The sequence below is a fragment of the Pomacea canaliculata genome, linkage group LG2 (assembly GCF_003073045.1).
Source record: "Pomacea canaliculata isolate SZHN2017 linkage group LG2, ASM307304v1, whole genome shotgun sequence".
Lineage (NCBI taxonomy): Eukaryota > Metazoa > Mollusca > Gastropoda > Architaenioglossa > Ampullariidae > Pomacea > Pomacea canaliculata.
Window position 1 is genome coordinate 6,269,905 of NC_037591.1, and position 15,382 is coordinate 6,285,286.

At 39.3% G+C, this 15,382-nt stretch overlaps 1 protein-coding gene across 7 annotated transcripts in view; it reads left to right on the top strand.

Annotated features, from left to right (window-relative positions):
- The window catches only part of LOC112558217 (high affinity cGMP-specific 3',5'-cyclic phosphodiesterase 9A-like), a 45,492-nt gene extending 30,640 nt beyond the window's left edge, over nucleotides 1-14,852 (top strand). For 5 of the 7 annotated variants that reach the window (XM_025228539.1, XM_025228543.1, XM_025228546.1 and 2 more), the window contains 10 exons: nucleotides 448-505; nucleotides 3,067-3,169; nucleotides 4,270-4,409; nucleotides 5,192-5,333; nucleotides 5,788-5,883; nucleotides 6,273-6,556; nucleotides 6,921-7,023; nucleotides 10,324-10,428; nucleotides 11,636-11,782; nucleotides 12,338-14,852. In XM_025228539.1, coding sequence (XP_025084324.1) covers nucleotides 448-505; nucleotides 3,067-3,169; nucleotides 4,270-4,409; nucleotides 5,192-5,333; nucleotides 5,788-5,883; nucleotides 6,273-6,556; nucleotides 6,921-7,023; nucleotides 10,324-10,428; nucleotides 11,636-11,782; nucleotides 12,338-12,469 — 1,310 coding nt within the window. In that variant the 3' untranslated portion in view covers nucleotides 12,470-14,852. Of the gene's footprint in view, nucleotides 1-432; nucleotides 506-3,066; nucleotides 3,170-4,269; nucleotides 4,410-5,191; nucleotides 5,334-5,787; nucleotides 5,884-6,272; nucleotides 6,557-6,920; nucleotides 7,024-8,933; nucleotides 9,039-10,323; nucleotides 10,429-11,635; nucleotides 11,783-12,337 lie in introns of all 7 variants that reach the window. The other 2 variants (XM_025228540.1, XM_025228542.1) reach the window with 2 other exon arrangements.
- The last annotated feature ends 530 nt before the right edge of the window (nucleotides 14,853-15,382 follow it).

Consider the following 15,382-nt stretch of genomic DNA (forward strand, 5'->3'; position numbering starts at 1 on the left):
CACACGACATTGCTAAACCGATTGGAACCTCAAAATCATTGACTCTTTCACTTCTATTATCGCAGGTCTGTCAATGAAACATACCCGACTCACAGTGAACTGTTCTGGAGGGGTTTAGACTTTAGAGGGTGTTACAGGGGTGATGGGAGGGGTGGAGTAGAGCAGAAAGCAAGGAAAGGAGGAGTGGATTCATTTCAGTCCTCGACAAAAGGCGTGGCGCTAATGTGTCTCCATATTTTAGGGTCTCTCTCTCTCCCCCCTCTTATTTAAGGTGGGCATTATCTGTGAGACTTACCGTTCCGCCGTTTCACTTGTGTGTGTGTGTGGTGAGTGCGTGCGTGTGTGCGTGCGCGCCTGGCAGTATAGTAGCGGACGGAGGTGTGCGGGTCTCGTACACAAGTGTCTCGCTGTTGTTTAAACAGACACTGACAGGTTCTCTGTTGGCAGGCAAGGATGGGTCTTTAGCTGCCAAGATTGGTTTGGACTTAGAGACCATCGAGGCAAGGTGAGTATCAAACTTTCCTTTATTTTTATTTTATTTATTTGGTTCTAGAATCCAACACAAGATTTTTTTCTCTTTTTCTTTCTCCCCCTCTCGAAGTCTCTGTCTGTCTCTTGCCTTCTTCCCAAGCTTGTAGGCATTTGTTCGTGCAGCCTTGTACTTTTCGGCGCACGTGATGAACATGCATGCGTGGGTGCGTCTTTCAGAGCCAAGTCATTGAGGTGGAAGCGATAGCGATAATGCAACATACATCGCTCTATTCGCACGAGGTTTGTTGATATGTTTGAAAAACGGCGACCCAGATTGTCTGGCGGCGCTGTGACGTCACATCTCGCTTCCAAGACCCCGGAAAGGGGGGGGGGGGCTAGCGGATGGAGGTTGAGGCATGGGCTCTGGGGGGTAGGCGGAATCTTCACGCTTAGCATCACGCGGAGAGGTCTGACAGTTTCAGTCCAAACTCTTGCATCTCTAGTTAATCGCTACCCCCCTAATCTGTTTCCAGCGTTAACGCCAGTCCCATCCCCCAAAGAAAAATACGATCGATAGTGCATTGGGGTTAAAGGTCAGGCGTCTGGCTTAAGGCGTGCAATATTGGGGAAAACAGTTTAGGGGAGTCAGCGCTGGCACATGGGCACAAAACATTTGGAAGTGACTTTTTCTGCAAAAAGAAAATGCGGCTGCTTATCACCAGCTTCCTCCCCTATCCCTCCCGGCCTCAGTAACAGGCATCGGCCCTGGCGGATCGCAACCCTCCCCTCCCCCGGGCCCGTAAGGGTGGGGAATTTTTTCCGTTTTTTTGTTTGTCTGTTTGTTTTTAAACTGCCAAGGGTTATTTCGATATTTTTTCGCTGGCCATACAAAATTAACAACTAAAAAATTAGCCTGCCATATTTGGCCAAGCCAGACCTGGAGAAGAACAGCAGAGAGCGAGGCAAAGGACGTCAGAACCACGTGGGCCCAACTGAAGGGGGGTGCCCAAAACCTTGTCCGCTGGCGAGGTGTTGTTGCGGCCTTATGCTCCTCGAGGAGTAACAAGGAATAAACTAAATATTTGGCCAAGCCGTAGTTTGCCAGAGTGACGTTCTTTGCCCGTCCTTCAATTTCAATTTATGTTAAAACAAACCTTAGATTTATTGAGTTTCAAGTCCCGCCTGTTGTTGCCTTGGCCAGGCCAGACCAGACAAAATGATTTCTCGGGCTGGGCGTTCCCCACATGTGGTTTAAGGAATTTGGTGGTCCGCACGCTGGTATTACGGTGCGAGGGTGGGGATGGAAGGCAGGAGATGCAGGTGACGGTCGGTAATGGTGAAAGCTGGTTCGGGTTAATGTAGCGCCTGGTGACAAGAGCGCAGAAGGCTTCGGGTGGTGGATTTGAACACCCACCTCCGGTGGTTGACAAGATCTTAGCACAGGGAGTTGTTGACACCTAGTATGGACGGGGCCGAGACAGCAAGGGACCCACACAGAGCATTAGGTTGCAAATCATTGGAACCCACCCCTCCCTAGGTTGCCTACCTTGACATTGAAAAGATTAGTGTTTGTGTTTATTTCAAGTAACAGATACTTTAAGTGAAAACTAGAACTGGACTGTTGATAAGACATTATTAATCTTGATCAGGGGTAGTTTTCGTGAATTTATTTTTATGGTATAAACCCAGTTTACTTGGCAAAGTCAGATATTTTACTGTTTTCTAGTGTGTGGACCTTGAAAATAATTTTGGTACACAGCTCATCTGGATCTTGTAATTAACAATAAGGCCAATGATTATAATTTAAAAGTACTTGGGTGATGGGACTTTATGAGACAGTAGATGAAGAGGCAACATCCACTACTGAAATGGACAAAGCAATAGAGCTAAAGTTTGCCCTAAAGCAATGGAAGTAATGATTTTTATGTGCTGGAAGTTCCCATAAATTATTATGAGGGCTGTGGAATGGTTATCAACAGGCGCCACTTGAATTTAGTGCTGACAGCATTAAGGAGGTCAGATAGGAAAAGCATGTTTGAAGTATAACCAGAGAGAACACTGTCATAAGTGTTCTCCTGCAGATTGCCCCCTTTGCTCATGATGATTGGAATAATGCTTGCAAAGGGGGGTGTGCTGCCTTTAAATATTAGCAGAACATCAGGGATGTTTGATGTCAGTGTTACCTGAACTTAAAGGAAGATGACCTTTTGTTTTTACCTTTGAAGAACACTTTTAACCTTGCTAACTGTTGCTTGTGAAAAACATGCAGTTTTGATATACTTCTTTTTTTTTCTGTATCTGTGTCCCTAGGTTTTGGTCTCCTCTTAGTTGTAGCTTGCAGATTAATTTTCTGGTGATTGGTTCAGGACAAATTACATGCTTCTAAGATCTGATGTTCTTTCTGCTGCCCTTGAAGTGTCTTTGCGACCTACAAGTTCATCCCCACCCCATAAACTGGGTCCATTTACCTGTGTTTAACTGCTGTACAATCTAGAATGAAGAGGACACCTATGCTATCAACATTAAAGTGAGTCATAATAGAGAGGTAATTTAAGGTTGTAATTAACTTTCTTTCTGATCTTCCACCCCTTGCAGATTGGAAGAGGTGGAAAAGAAAGTCTATGTGGATAATGGGGAGATGCCACATACGATAGTTGACCTCAAGAAAAAAGTTGAACATTTTAAAGAAAAGTTAGAGGTAAGTAGTATGTTTAAAATGTTTGCAAAACCGGTGTAAAGACCACCTTTTAACGAAGAAATCATGTTGAACCTTTTAGGCCACTAATCCGGAACAAAATTCAAATCTGTCTGCCATGTTTCCTTGAGTAGCAGCACTCTTAAGCAAGTTTATGCTTGTTTGCAAGCCTGATACAGCTTTCTGAATAAGGCAAGTTGGAAATCTCTGTCACATGTATCGAGCGTGCATGCATGAATGAATCTGTTGTGGAGACTGGAGCTTGCTGCTATTTTATTTATGCACCTGCAAACAGATTTACAGAGCTGTGTGTTTCAGTGTAGATGCTTACATAGTGCCCCCACTGGTGTTTGAATGCACATGGCACTTTGTACATGTGAATGATATGCGTGCAGATGATACCACATTAGAAGAATAACATTCACACTTTGGTATGCTCAGTAGAGTTTTCATAAATGCAAAATCCTATGTGTGTACATTAACATGTTTGAGCACTGAACCCCATTACACTTGTTTGCTTTGCTACACCTGCTGTAGGAATAAATCTTCCATAATCTGAAATCTGTTTTGTTTGAAAATTGTTGTTTCTTTATCCAGTTAGTAGACATATTTTAAATGTTAACACCACCATTATGTTGTTGCTAAGGTGTGACTCTGTTTTTTATCATACCAAATACTGTTAGGGAGCTGAAAATCTATTTTTAATAATACACACGCTTGAAAGAGTAAATCACATTTGTACGTAACGGCTATACAGAGCATTAAAGAAATGCCTGCACTTCCTAAAATGTTGAATGCCCTGACTTTGAACTCCTACATTTGCCGAGAATGAATGGAGGTCTTTTGGAAAGTAGCCATTGGATGTTTGTTGCCTTCCTAGGCCTTGATCACTATTATGAATATGCTATATAAATCTAGTGTAATATTGTAAACACCAGGCAAACTAGAGTATTTACAAGCTTGAGCAGCCCATATAGTAATTATATTTAGGATCAACAATCCTGTTTACCCAGAAGAGCACACTTCTTCAACAAAAGCCTAGTTCAAGAATAGCAGAAGCTATTTATATGTATATATGATATATATATTTAACTTATTTGCAGGGAGTTGAACATTTAAGCTGGCTTGGTTTATTCAAAGACATGTCAAGTGGAACTTCACGGCCATTTTGGGATAGACGAAACAGTCAGGAGAAAATGGATTCTTACAAGCAGCGAGTTTATGAAAAATTTATGTGCATGAGGTGGGTTTTGGCTTACTGTGTTAGGCAACCTTGAACAGCAGAAAGAAATATGACACGAAGATGTTTAAATCAAAAATCTGTAACATGTATCAACTAATGTTGGATGTATGTAATAATATATTTTATTATCTAAAGACTTAATAATCTTTTTTAGCTAATGCAGCACAGAAGAAGTGAGTTGTGGTTTTATCCTACCATTTTTTTATCGCTTCCATTAGAGTGGGTGTGTGCATTTTAAGCATCTCATTACAGTATGGTCATATCAAGTGAGATGAAACTGTGTGCTTTACACATTTCATTTAGATGGCATCTTGCCAGCATGATAAATGTGTCCATGGTCCACCTTCTAAGTAAGATTTATTTCTGAAGGTCATTTTGCACTCCGTGGAAATAAATTCAGTTTAAATGTCATCTTTGTAACTGTTCTCATTAAGCAAATAATGTTTCCTGTGAGAGGGCAAGTGACAGTTTCTCATCAGGAAGCTGACATGTACATAGAGAAGTCCAGAGTCACCTTTTGGTCATGCCTTTAGCTTGTGCAGGAAGGAGTTGGATTGCTTAAGAGACCAAGATGCAATGTAGAAAACATAACATGTTAAGCACAAGCTGCTGTTTTCAAATTTTTTGCTAGGGTGGTGTCTACACTTGTTCATGTGGACATACACATCACAAGAACACAACTTTTTTCTCTCTCTCACTGAAGATTGTACACATATGAATGTGTCAGAAAGTTATTGATATGTGTGCTGTGGATAAAGCATGTTGGTTGTATGCTTTTGCAGCAAGGTTCAAGTTACAGAAGAAGTGCAGCAGGAACTAAAGAAACCCACATTTGACAACTGGCAGTGGGATGATTCAGAAATGTTAATTCTCTTGCGGCAGATGTATGTTGACCTTGGGCTAGTCTCTCGATTCAACATTCAGGTAAAAAGTGAGAATTACTTAGGGATGCAGTTTTTTGTAAGGATTGTAGTATTCTGGAGGTCATTTCTCATTGTAAATTTTGATTTGGATCTTCATTCAAATGCCTTGGTCTGAAGTGGTTTCTTTGATTGTAGCCATAAAGACAAGCTTATTCAATTTGATGAAGTCGAACTAATTCAAGCTCGGCAACAAATAATTGATTTAATTTTCTTAAAATCTAACCAAATTTTGCATGTAGTAGGAGCTTCCTTCACCAGAGCTATTATGTTAATTTACTTGTTCAAACTGTTTGAAACTGGTTACACAATAAGTGCTGGTAAATTTTGTCATGTCGATATCTGTCCCTACTGGTTTTAGCTCTCATTGGTCATTTTCTTTGGACAGACTCCTACTTTTGCAGAAAAAGACTGAAGAGTGATGCACATAAAAAGTTATGAAAATTATTCATTTACAGATGCCAACATTACTGAGATGGCTGTTTAAAGTATACACTAAGTATAACCATGTTCCTTTCCACAACTTCAAGCACTGTTTCATGGTGAGCCAAATGGTGAGTTGAATAAGAATATGGGCATTTTTTTGATGCATCTTAAATAACATGAAAGTAGGAGAATAAAATGTGTATGTGTAATTTGTTGGTACCCTACAATTTCCTGCCCTTTAAACTGCCAGATGAAGTCTGGATGTTTCGTATATGGATTCCTAATTTTAATGTGGATTATATTTAGTTTTCTTCTTCTGAGAAGCTTTAAGCTTACTGAGGTTTATTTTTATTTGGAACGGTCATCTTTTGGGGAGAGGTTGTTTGCTTGCTTGTTTTTGTTTTTCTTCTGTGACTTCTACAGACTAGTCACGTGTTACCTGTCAAAACTTGTGGTAAACTTTCAAAATTTGTTAACCTTACAAGCCTTGTAAACTTGATGTCTTCTTGGCCTTCAGATGTATGGCCTGGTCTGGTTAATGGACTTGCCATCCAAGCTGGATCCATTGGAGATTCTGATTTTGCTGACATCTGCCATCTGCCATGATCTGGACCACCCAGGCTACAATAACGCATACCAGATCAATGCACGCACTGAACTGGCTTTGCGCTACAATGACATTTCCCCTTTAGAGAACCATCACTGTGCTGTGGCATTTGAAATTTTAGAGTCCAAAGAATGCAACATCTTTGCACACCTTCCACGGGAACAGTTTCGGCACATTCGTGAAGGGATGATAAGGTGACATCTTGTTTTGTCCTAGCATTTTTTGTTAGAAGACCCATCTGTTTTTTAGGTATAGTTAGACCTTCATAGGAAGCCTACTGGAAAGACCTTGGTTAGAAACGATCAAAACATAGGAAAGTCAGCCAAGAACCTGAGGTCTGGCAAATGCTTGTCCAAGTAGTTCTTACAAACAGGTAATAAGTTAGCTTGAATTTTTGGCTCAAAACATGTGAAGGACTTATTTTTTAGAACTAAATCTTGAAGAGGATGGTAGTGGTTGTAGATGTCTTAAAACCATGTGGTTAGTGAACCTTTAGCTTTGCCTTGACTGGAGATGATAGTTTTTTTCAAGTCTGATTGCCTTTGTCTTCCTTTGCAGATGTATTCTAGCCACAGACATGGCCAAACACAACGAGATCCTGAATACCTTCAAATCTTTGCTTCCTCACTTTGACTTTACTGACAAGGAACACAGAGCAGTGGTAAGTGTCTGTAAATGAGTGGCATTGCTTTACAGACAATCATAGACTATGCATGTGTTACCAACTGTTTTCATACAGTTTTCAAATAAAACAAAATACCTGACTGGTTGACTAATTTAGCTCCTTAAGGTAAGGAATTCATAGTAAAGCAATCCCTGAAGGAGCGAACCGTTTATTCCCTTATTTATTCATTTATTTACACAATTTGCATTTAAGTATGCTAAACAGTCACTGTCATTGTGAAGAGGTTCACTTCTGTGGCATTGACACATAAGAACAGTGTTAATCATTTCTACTTCACAGTTCTTTACCTGTTTATCTCCACTTCATCACAGAATCTTCTCTGCTCATCTATCTTCCTTGTTCCTAATTGACTCAGGGGTGAGCCCTTTCCCTCACTCTTCATATTTGTCAATTGATCTGCGTGAAGTTTTGTGTCTAATGTTCATAAGTACATCTGTTATGATATTTGCTACGTTCCTGAATGGATTTCTGCATCTGCGCCACTTTTCATCTTTTCCTGTGTCGTTTTATTACTACTGTCATATCTGCGCCATTTTGCCATTACTTAGATTTGAGATCGGCAGTGTTGACTTCAAACTCTGATTGCCTTCCTCCGGCTGCTTCAGAATGTTGAGCTATCACAGCAAGCTTTGCATTGGAGTACAGACCAGTCAGCAATGATTGATAGCATGTATCTCCAGGAAGCTCAGTGAAATGTTCTGCTCAGACTTATCTGACTGATGCTGATGCTGAAAAGGCCAACTTGTTTTTGAGGCCTTTGAGCTGGCTACTGTACTAATATCTTTCTTAAAACTAGTAGCTGGTAAAGTTCATAGGTTCAAGAGTGACAAGAAGCGAAAGAGAGTCAAAAGTTATTTTAGACAAATAATTGACAAAGCGTTGTGCTTCCAAATCTCAGCTGTCTGATTCTCCCCCAGCCTTACAACATCACTTTCCCACCACTGTCAGAAAACAAGGGGACGGTCACTCGTAACATCAGTGAGTCATCATGATCAGAAGCGGTCATCATACAGTTTGACAGTGTTGCCTGTGCCTATCAGCTATAGACTGTGGTAGGCAAAGGTCACAAATATACAGTGATTCATCAACTGTTTTTGAGACCAACATCCATTCTTATTATGTTTGTGTGTGGTTTCTTTTTTTCTTTCTTTTTAGTAAAGTGCTTTGATCCCACCTTTAATGGTGGGAAAAAGCGCTATATAAACATATTATTATTATTCCCAATTTCCTATCTCCTCAGCCCAACTGCTTTATTGTGAATTTGGAACTGTGACAGGGCTTCCTGTTCTGCATACACATATCTTATTCAAGTGGATAGCGTGGTTACAGCACCAGCATCCAAGGCTAAAGGTGTGCACATTAACCAGTTTGACACACATGTGGGGTAGCAGACTCCCCCCCAAAAAAAAATTGAATGGGTACCTGACACCATAGCAGGTTGGGGAAAGAGGAAGAGAGAGATGGGCTACACCTTCACAAAAAAAAACCTATTTCGACAAAAAGTGTTCTTTCTTTCTCACTTTAATGTTCTAACGTCTCACTCCCCAACTCCCAAAAGGTTAGGAGATTATTTTTTTTAAATTAATTTAATGTCTCTATGCACTTAATAATTGTGAAGATTGCATCATTACTGTAAAAAAAGAACATCAGTTGTAAGCAAAAATATTCCATCTCTTTGTTTTTCTCTTATTTTTGTTTAATCCTGATTTGTCTGATTGTACTTTCACCTGGAAGATTAAGCGAAAGGATTCATATCAGGAATGTAATCTTGAGCGTGATTTCTGTGGAGACAAGTTAGCTTCCAATTATCTCAAGACAGGTCTTTCGGGGATGTGTTCACCCTCATGCACTTATATACCTCATAAACGCCTGGACTTTTTCAACAGATAATGATGGTGCTCATGAAAACAGCTGATATCTCCAATGAAGCAAGGCCACTTGATGTAGCTGCACCCTGGCTGGATTGTCTTTTAACTGAGTTTTTTAATCAGGTTTTTCTTCCTATATTTTCAACATTGAGTAATCCAGTGTTTGCCATGCTTAACCACAGCAAGGTGTAGTGAAAACTGTGGGTTACCCGAGATGAAGACAAAATTATAATGCCTCCATTTTTCACATTTTACATCCATATCTCACTATAAAGAATGCAAATTTCTTTGAATGAGCATTGTTTTGATGCAGCAGACCTATGCCTGAGAAGCATTTCACAATATATCAACTGTCAAATAGTTCTTGCCCCTCAGCCTCCAAGAATAGATGTAAAATTTATCAAGACCTTGATGATACCACAGTTTGATCATTGCCTTGTGATTATACATGGCGTCTGTAAACAACTATATCTGACTGATTTCCTTTTGTAGATATTATGTTGTGGCAGCTCCTTAAGTGTTCTTCAGATATCATGGGTTGTGGTGGAAATTGCATTTTGGTGTCTATAAACATTTACTAATATGTGGCAGGTCCCTCTATTGTGCACTGGCCTATGCACAGTTGCATGTACTTCCTGACAGCTGCCCTTCTGTGCAAGGATGGTGCTGCTTTTAGAAAGACCTGCACTAAGGGAGACAGCTGCATTTGCACATTTTTTTAGCACTTGGTCAGTCTGTGGTTGCCTCCCCTAATTTTTTGTTTTTTTGATTTCAGATTTCTTCTTTAAGATTGCTTTAAATTTTGCTTTAAAACAGCCACTTACCAAAAAGAACAGGTACCAGAGTGGGGCAGTAACTTATTTTTTAAAGCACTGTAGGCAGCAAACTGCTTGCTTAGATTGGTGTCTGAGTGGTGTTCGCTTGGGCATTTGCCCTGCTGGTGTGACGGTGTTGGCAAGTTATCTTTGTTAGAGTTTGGAATTTTGCTTGAGCGTTTTGCACCAAGCTGAGCCTCTCCTGCCTACCTCAACCAACCCTTACCCTTCTCCACTTCCCATCCAGACCTTTTGCTTCGTTGATGTTTAATTGTAAAGCTTCCTGTAATTTTTGTATGATTGTATTTTCTCTAATGAATAAAAGAAGTACTCTGCAGAAAAACTGCTAGAACTGGCATGTAAATAAGTGAAAGCTTCAAAAAATGTAGCAGACATTTAAATGTTAAATACTGACAGAAAAAAAGGTCAGGCTCAGCTTATATTTTATTACATAGTGCACATGCAGCTGTGTTTAGTGGTGGAAGTATTAGCTTCAAAGGGTTGTTGCTTGCTCAGTTTTGTATTTCTTTTTTTCTTTTTTTTCCTTTTGGTTGTGTCCTTGCCTGCCCCTGCGTGTTGGTGGCCCCATGTAGCTGATGATGATATTGATAAAAGTGGCGGACATTTCTAATGAGTGTCGACCCATGGAGGTCTCAGAGCCTTGGCTTGAATGCCTTCTGCAAGAGTTTTTTAATCAGGTAACAGTTTTTAACCAGTGCTTGTCTCCCCTTCAGCACCAGACACAGACCTTTTGGGAAAAAAGTGTTTTAAGAGCCCTTGGTTGAAGTACTTTTACATACGATAAAAAGGTGCTTTTTTAAATGTGAAAATATATGAGTCAAATAGGATTTAAAGGTTAGTGTATCAGCCACAAAATGAGTAAAGTTATGATACATGTGCACAAACATTTACATACATGCTTGCAGCCATGTAGGTGCATGTACAACCACACCAGTGTTATGATAAATCTTAAAAAACAATGTTAGTAGATATGGAACAGATAGAGAAAATTGATCTATTCGGGGCTTTTTTAATGTCAACATATATAATGCAATGATACAAAAATAGCATTTCATTTTCACAGTTTTGATGTTCTTTCTGGATGTTAAGTGTAATAGACTTTTTTGTTACCCATCCTTTAAATAAATGTAATGTGATTTTTATTTTAAACTGTCATATAGCATTTTTCTATAATTTAAAAGTTGATTTTGCATGGTTGAAAAAACATAGTGACTTTAGAGGTTTATGTTGTTTTGCTTCATATATTTTGTCCTAGTGTCCTTTAAGATCGTACACAATTTTACACAGATCGTACACAGAAAGAAAGATTTTGAAGTTTGAAGATTTATGTCATTTCAATCTAATTCTTATTTTATCTAAAGAATTTGAAGATTTCTAAATTAATGCATATTTTATTTGTGTTATTAATTTATGTTCTAATTTATATTTTTGGTAAAAATTAATGATTGCTCAGAGTGGCCATGCATCCACAATAAGGAAATATTTTGAGTTTCTTTTTTAAACCCCAGAAATCATCCTTTTTTGCATTGCACCTAACAATATTTTCTACATGTTTTGGTTAGCCAAGCTGTCTGGAAACATTTTGTCACAGAATTTTTCATAAATCTTCCATGTGCTTGGTTTTTCTTCAGTGGTTCATTATTCTGAAGTGAAAGTTTCTGATAAAAGTAACTGTCCTAAGCATTTCAGCTTATTAATTTCTTTCAAAGATATGTATCAGATATATTTATTATAATATATAATAAATATAAGTGGGGCCCTTATGTGCATACATATACATATACATTGTGTGCTCACATGTCTACTAACGTATACAAGTAGCTGTCATGGTTGAGGGTGTAGTATTCTCTTGTTTTAACAAGGGGCATGTAATTATTGCAACAGAGTGACATGGAGAAGTTGGAGGGCCTGCCAGTCGCACCCTTCATGGACCGTGATAAGGTCACCAAACCATCATCTCAGATAGGCTTTATCAAGTTTGTCCTTCTTCCCCTCTTTGAGGCAGTTGGTGAGCTGTTTCCACAAATTGATGTAAGTTTACATTTCTTCATCTCATTTTTCTGTTGGTGGGGTATTGCACGGGAGTATGGATGTATTCAGCTTACATACATATTCAGACTGCATATTTGACACTTGTTATACTATAGTCATAGTGTAAAATACTTAAGTCCGATATTTTGTTTTAGTGTTCATTCTTCCAGATGAGTCTCAATGTATGTGTGAAGAGAAGCTCATATGAAAAAGTTGTTTAGCTTTGTTTTATAGCCCCATAATCCCCAAAAGGTGTAGAAAAAAACACTTTCTTGAATCTTGTTTAGTTCTAGCATCAAACTAGCTTGCATAAGTAAATGATGAATAATTTTGGTGGATCTTCATAACAGCATTGAATTGGGCAGGGGGTGGGAGATTATACTTGAGCACAAGCGTATATACATGTTTCTATGATACTTTTTTAGCCTTTTAATGGCCAAACATTTGAATATTGCATTTTTAGATAAAGTACTATATTGTCTTATCAGTACATAATTTGTTGCAAATGATATTCTGGCTTTTCACTTTGTCTTACTCTGTGTGGATATGTCACAGGGTGAGGTGATAGACCCAGTGCGACGAGCACTGGAATATTACACAGACATGCAGAAAGCACTTGAAGAGGGAAAAAAGAAAGAGAAAGAGAAAGATACAGGCCCCAAACAGAATGGAATCACAAGCAAGTAAAAGATGGTATGGTGTCTACACTGGCCTCTGGACTCTGCTGGCAGATCTTTGGTGGTTCAGTTTGCTGCGCGTGAAACAAACAAGACATGGACTTGTGTCCACTTTCTTATGGAGGTGGAAATCAGGGACTTCACATGCACATCAGTCTTGTGATTGAGAAGCAGCTGTTACTTTTCTTGGTGCCACAAAGCTGAAGGATTAAAAACTTTGAAGGTTAAGAGTTGCTGGAGAGAGTGAAGGATCATAAACAAGGTGAAAATGCATTTTTTTTTCCAGGTTGTCTTGTGAAATGTTAAGTGGCATCATTTGAAATGGCAGGAAAGATGGTGTTGCGGATCGTGGGTAAAGCCTGCAAGGCTGTGCTGACTCAGGGTGCTGGTATCTGCTGTGTACACAGCAATTCTTTTCCTCATAAAAATGTTTCGGATATAGTAGATCTCAAACAATATCAAGACTGTGAAGAAAGGGGTGTGAAGTGACAGCACTGTGAACAAAGTGAGTCGCACGTAATTAAAAATCGGCTAAAGACATTCTTCCTATAGACCAGAATGGCTACAGTCTGCTTGTGTTCTGCTGGATGAAACTGGTGAGGTGTGTTACATGCTCACATTGACGAGACATGGAGCACACCTGGGGCAGTCTGCTTTTATTTTAGACAGAACATCATCTGGCATACTTCAGAATTGACGTGGGATATGATTGTAAGCTGTGTGAAACAGTCAACACAGGACTTGATGCTCACTGTTGGCAAAGAGAGGGAGTTTAACCTTGTAGTGCCAGTTCTCTTTGGTCCCATGGACACTTGAAAATCTGCAACACTGGACAAACCTGCACAGCTCTAAAACTATTTGCGTGGACAACTGTTTCATTGAAACTCAATTAGAAGTATTTATTTGTAGGATGAAAATGTACCTGCCAAGTGTAAAGTGTTGCAGTGTCTGCTACTAGGTAATGAGCATATTTATCATCCACCAAGTGTGGAAGTATTTTCAAGAGACAGCTAGGACTGGGGAGAGAGGTCTGCTGTACCTTGGATTTTTTGTAGCATAATTACAATTATTCATTCTTGTGTTGACCTCCTGCATTCAGTGTAACAACAGGTACATGTTGAAGTACTGAATGGTCACTCAGAGCCTGTTGTGATTATTCTGTCTGTTGAAGTAAGCTGGATGATGTAGTTCTGAGGATATTCTCATGACAGGACTTACTACATTCAGCAGGTAGAGTCTGTATTTCAGTTCATAACGCAGGACTAATCTTTCAAGAGGTGCCCGAGGATGCAATAGAGCCAGCTGTGCATTGTGCATATGCTATGCCATGGAGTTTAAAAAGTAATCATGATTATCTAGAATAATTATAATTGCTTCAAGTGTCCAGGTTTGAAGTGGTTTACAACACCATTTGTGAATTAAATCCATGTGCTTGCTCAAGATATTAAAAGTACACACCAGTGCACATGCTATTGATATTACATAATGTTTTCCTTGTTCTAATTTTAGCTGAAAGTGTAGTGCCTGTGTATGCTGTCAAAAGTTACCACAGGGCTGACAATATGTTGTTATCCATCAGGAAAAAGTGTAGAATTTAAATGGATTCATTCCTGTGAGTGTTGTTTTGCCCACTTATGTCCTCTTCGGATGCAGGTAAACAGCTTTTGTTTCTTGCTGAGCAGTATATTATTTTATCAGAACTGTATCTGAAGTAACTGCTTCTGTTAAGGTGATGAAGCTGTTTTCTAGTGCTGACATTTCTCTTTTCTGACATGGTGTTAAGCCGCAGCAACCACCTAAAAAAATCAGAGCTGAATCCTTTAGTTTGCTGGTTGTCATAAACAATATCCTATGGGGAAAAAAGTCTGCTCTGCCACTTTTCCTTCTTGTGGCAGGTCCTCATTGTACAGTGAAAGCTTCATCGTAAGCTGTTAATGCTTCACGCTCTCCAGTCATGTTTGCATTAGATTTCAAGGTAATATTTTCTTTTAGTGCTCAGTCCTGCAGAAACGACAGTGTCAAATTCATTTTTTAAATGCTGATATTGTCCTCATCACTGAGATCTGATTAAAACCTGTCAGTTGCATGCTGATGGATTTTTGTCCTTGTTAAAACATTCACTGAAAGAGTTCATTTTTTATTTCTGTATCTGATGGTAACTTCAACACCTTTGAACTCTGCCAGCCGAGAATGACTCGCCTAGTCCCATCCATTGACTACCTACTAATAGAACGGCAAGCATCTGAACTCTGGATTTTAACCCTCTGAGCACTGATTAAAAGTATTACAAAGACTGGCTAATAACTGAAGACTGTGAAGACAACAGTGGGTGAAGTTTGTCATTATTGCTGCTCTCGGGTAAACATCTAGACAAAGAAAACATTTTTGGAAAGGAGAACTTTGAACTTTGCAATAAAAGTAATAAAAATCGCCTTCCCTGTGCTTTTCTGGCAAAGCCACTATCGTGGCCTATTGTGCCCAAAGGGTTAACAGAATTTCCCCAGCTCCAAGATCAACATACACCAGTGAATAGCAAACCTCGTTCCCATTGATAAAAGAGTCAAATTGAGTCAGAAATCATTAAATCATCGAAAATCACTCAAGCAAGATTATAGCCTGGTGCAACTGATCCGAGAGGGCCCACCTCTTTAAGAAATATCTTTCATAATCATCCAAACTCTTCTGCTTACTCCTCAGGTTTTCATTTTATTCATGCACTTTGTTCATGATAGCAATGGTGTCATATGTCTGCTGAAACTTGTGCTTTGCTGTATGGTTGACTGTTGGTTCATTCATGCAGTGCATTGAGCTCCACATGGGGAAATGTACTCTTCAAATTTGGTTATTATTTAGAATTCTCTTCCCATTCTGTGGTCGGATGTCATCTCAAGCACAGAGTAATGCATAATATTTGTTTCTCCTT